The sequence below is a fragment of the Echinococcus granulosus genome (assembly GCF_000524195.1).
Source record: "Echinococcus granulosus chromosome Unknown EG_S00208, whole genome shotgun sequence".
NCBI classification, from domain to species: Eukaryota; Metazoa; Platyhelminthes; class Cestoda; order Cyclophyllidea; family Taeniidae; genus Echinococcus; species Echinococcus granulosus.
The window spans coordinates 94158-97737 of NW_020170588.1; the positions used below are offsets into that span (position 1 = coordinate 94158).

General features: G+C 43.4%; 1 protein-coding gene across 1 annotated transcript; it reads right to left on the reverse strand. All coding sequences in view use genetic code 11, as the record gives it.

The window, feature by feature from the left end:
* Positions 1 to 1061: 1061 nt before the first annotated feature.
* On the reverse strand, positions 1062 to 2945 carry EGR_10318 (hypothetical protein; the record flags this gene model as incomplete). Its single annotated transcript, XM_024499567.1, has 2 exons — positions 1062 to 1163; positions 2811 to 2945. The coding sequence occupies 2 exons, from the start codon at positions 2943 to 2945 to the stop codon at positions 1062 to 1064; spliced, it is 237 nt and encodes a 78-aa protein (XP_024346029.1).
* Positions 2946 to 3580: the final 635 nt, after the last annotated feature.

Consider the following 3580-nt stretch of genomic DNA (forward strand, 5'->3'; position numbering starts at 1 on the left):
TTAACTAAAAATGGACAGCTATTCAGCCATCCTACCAAGAAGAGTGGCAGTGTTATAACATCATAGGCTAGGTAAATTGGATGGGAAAGTACCCCACATCTGTAGAATTGTCTTAAAAAATAAGTCTTGGAGACGATTTCCTAGGCAGCACCAAAGCAGTTTGGAATTTTGTAAGAGACGTCATTCCCACTCACCGAGAGACTGGAGCCTCGACAATCCTTTCTCTACCAAAGACAGACTTCGACAATATTGGTATTGCCTCATCCGAAGCTGCTGGTATATCTATAATCAGCCTAGATGGCCTCTTCACTCGGCTTAGTCATCTTACAGTCAACAAGATGAGAGAACCTTGGAAACCGCCGGTTAAATATGGGAGCACATTCTCATAGCAAGGCGTTAGGCTGGGCATAAAATGCATTTGAAATAATACGATAGAAGCTGTTGACTCCTGATCGACCTAAAAGTGACCCAGATGCATGCTACCTCTTCTGCTGGAAGTGAACCTTCGTGGCAGAGAAATGCTCAGAGACGAGGTTATATATCCTTCAAAGTCACCGTGAGCAACACCAAATGCACTGGTGAAGAAGGATGAAAGTCTGTGACTGTGTATAGACTGCGAAAAGCAGAACGCAGTACCAAAGTGTATTGTCTCCCTACTACTCTACGTAGACGATTTGTCAGGCTCTCGACGTGTCATAGTGGTTCTACACGTTGGATTTGGATTTGAATACTGGCAATTAGAAGTGACAACAACAGACAGAGGTAAGACTGCTTGTGCATTGTTAAGCGGGCTTAATGGATTTCAGGCAGTTCTTTTTGGACTCTGCAATGCAGCGTTGACTTTCCAATGCTTTACGCGAACGGCACAAATCGGATTATTTCTAAAGCATTGGGCAATATACTAGGATAACACTGACTTTGTAAGGAATGTTTGTGGGTAAATGTCAATCTTAGCATTGGGGTGGGCAGCTAACGAGACGTAGATTTTATTCGAAACCCCAAAACCCAAAAACTGCCTTGTCGGACGGGGTGGCAATTTTGGAAGGGTAAAGAGGAGCTGGCTAACTCCAGTTAATCAGACAGACATCCGTCGTTGCCTGCTTAGCAGGCTCTACTGACGTTTCTTCAAGGGCTTTACCGAGATCACAAGCCTTCTGCGTACACTGATGGAAAGGAAGACAAAGAAGAATTTGGGTGGTAAGAAAGAACACGATAAGCATTTTAGCCATATTAAATTATGAAGACTTGCTTGACTTTACTCAAGTTCCAAAAGTAACAAAGCAGTGCTACATTAATGTGGAACCTACTCCGGATTGTTCACCACTATCAAAGCATTTTAACATTTTAGACATTGCCTTTTAATGAGGGAGTTCATAGTGAAAATGAATTACCATCGGTCCCTGCCTTGGTTGAAAACAGTGAAGGTGATATACCAATTGGTGGCACAATATTAAGAGGATTTGCAACAGCACAATTGTTACGGCACAGTGCTGCACAGAATGAGGGACAGACATGACAAAGTAGATGTTCTTTTTAGCAGACCGGAACTGGCAAAAGAGTTGGTGCTGCAGTGAGAACCATATTTTTGAGCTAGCCCATTGGGAATCATTGGAGAAATTCTCAAAGTATGGTGCCAACATGCCTCCTGTGTACGAGAGGTTCTTGTCATCTGCTTGCAAACCCACAGTGAAAGGGATGAACTTGTCGAGCAAGGACACCAGATGGATATGGCAGAAAGGGTCAAAACTGTCACTAGCGGGCAAGATAGTATTGTAGCAAGATCATGTTTTAGCTCTTAACCACCCAGTGAGGCCATTTTTATTAGTACAAACATGCCACCAAGAGTTACATGGGCAGACGATTTCCTAGGCAGCACCAAAGCAGTTTGGAATTTTGTAAGAGACGTCATTCCCACTCACCGAGAGACTGGAGCCTCGACAATCCTTTCTCTACCAAAGACAGACTTCGACAATATTGGTATTGCCTCATCCGAAGCTGCTGGTATATCTATAATCAGCCTAGATGGCCTCTTCACTCGGCTTAGTCATCTTACAGTCAACAAGATGAGAGAACCTTGGAAACCGCCGGTTAAATATGGGAGCACATTCTCATAGCAAGGCGTTAGGCTGGGCATAAAATGCATTTGAAATAATACGATAGAAGCTGTTGACTCCTGATCGACCTAAAAGTGACCCAGATGCATGCTACCTCTTCTGCTGGAAGTGAACCTTCGTGGCAGAGAAATGCTCAGAGACGAGGTTATATATCCTTCAAAGTCACCGTGAGCAACACCAAATGCACTGGTGAAGAAGGATGAAAGTCTGTGACTGTGTATAGACTGCGAAAAGCAGAACGCAGTACCAAAGTGTATTGTCTCCCTACTACTCTACGTAGACGATTTGTCAGGCTCTCGACGTGTCATAGTGGTTCTACACGTTGGATTTGGATTTGAATACTGGCAATTAGAAGTGACAACAACAGACAGAGGTAAGACTGCTTGTGCATTGTTAAGCGGGCTTAATGGATTTCAGGCAGTTCTTTTTGGACTCTGCAATGCAGCGTTGACTTTCCAATGCTTTACGCGAACGGCACAAATCGGATTATTTCTAAAGCATTGGGCAATATACTAGGATAACACTGACTTTGTAAGGAATGTTTGTGGGTAAATGTCAATCTTAGCATTGGGGTGGGCAGCTAACGAGACGTAGATTTTATTCGAAACCCCAAAACCCAAAAACTGCCTTGTCGGACGGGGTGGCAATTTTGGAAGGGTAAAGAGGAGCTGGCTAACTCCAGTTAATCAGACAGACATCCGTCGTTGCCTGCTTAGCAGGCTCTACTGACGTTTCTTCAAGGGCTTTACCGAGATCACAAGCCTTCTGCGTACACTGATGGAAAGGAAGACAAAGAAGAATTTGGGTGGTAAGAAAGAACACGATAAGCATTTTAGCCATATTAAATTATGAAGACTTGCTTGACTTTACTCAAGTTCCAAAAGTAACAAAGCAGTGCTACATTAATGTGGAACCTACTCCGGATTGTTCACCACTATCAAAGCATTTTAACATTTTAGACATTGCCTTTTAATGAGGGAGTTCATAGTGAAAATGAATTACCATCGGTCCCTGCCTTGGTTGAAAACAGTGAAGGTGATATACCAATTGGTGGCACAATATTAAGAGGATTTGCAACAGCACAATTGTTACGGCACAGTGCTGCACAGAATGAGGGACAGACATGACAAAGTAGATGTTCTTTTTAGCAGACCGGAACTGGCAAAAGAGTTGGTGCTGCAGTGAGAACCATATTTTTGAGCTAGCCCATTGGGAATCATTGGAGAAATTCTCAAAGTATGGTGCCAACATGCCTCCTGTGTACGAGAGGTTCTTGTCATCTGCTTGCAAACCCACAGTGAAAGGGATGAACTTGTCGAGCAAGGACACCAGATGGATATGGCAGAAAGGGTCAAAACTGTCACTAGCGGGCAAGATAGTATTGTAGCAAGATCATGTTTTAGCTCTTAACCACCCAGTGAGGCCATTTTTATTAGTACAAACATGCCACCAAGAGTTACATGGGC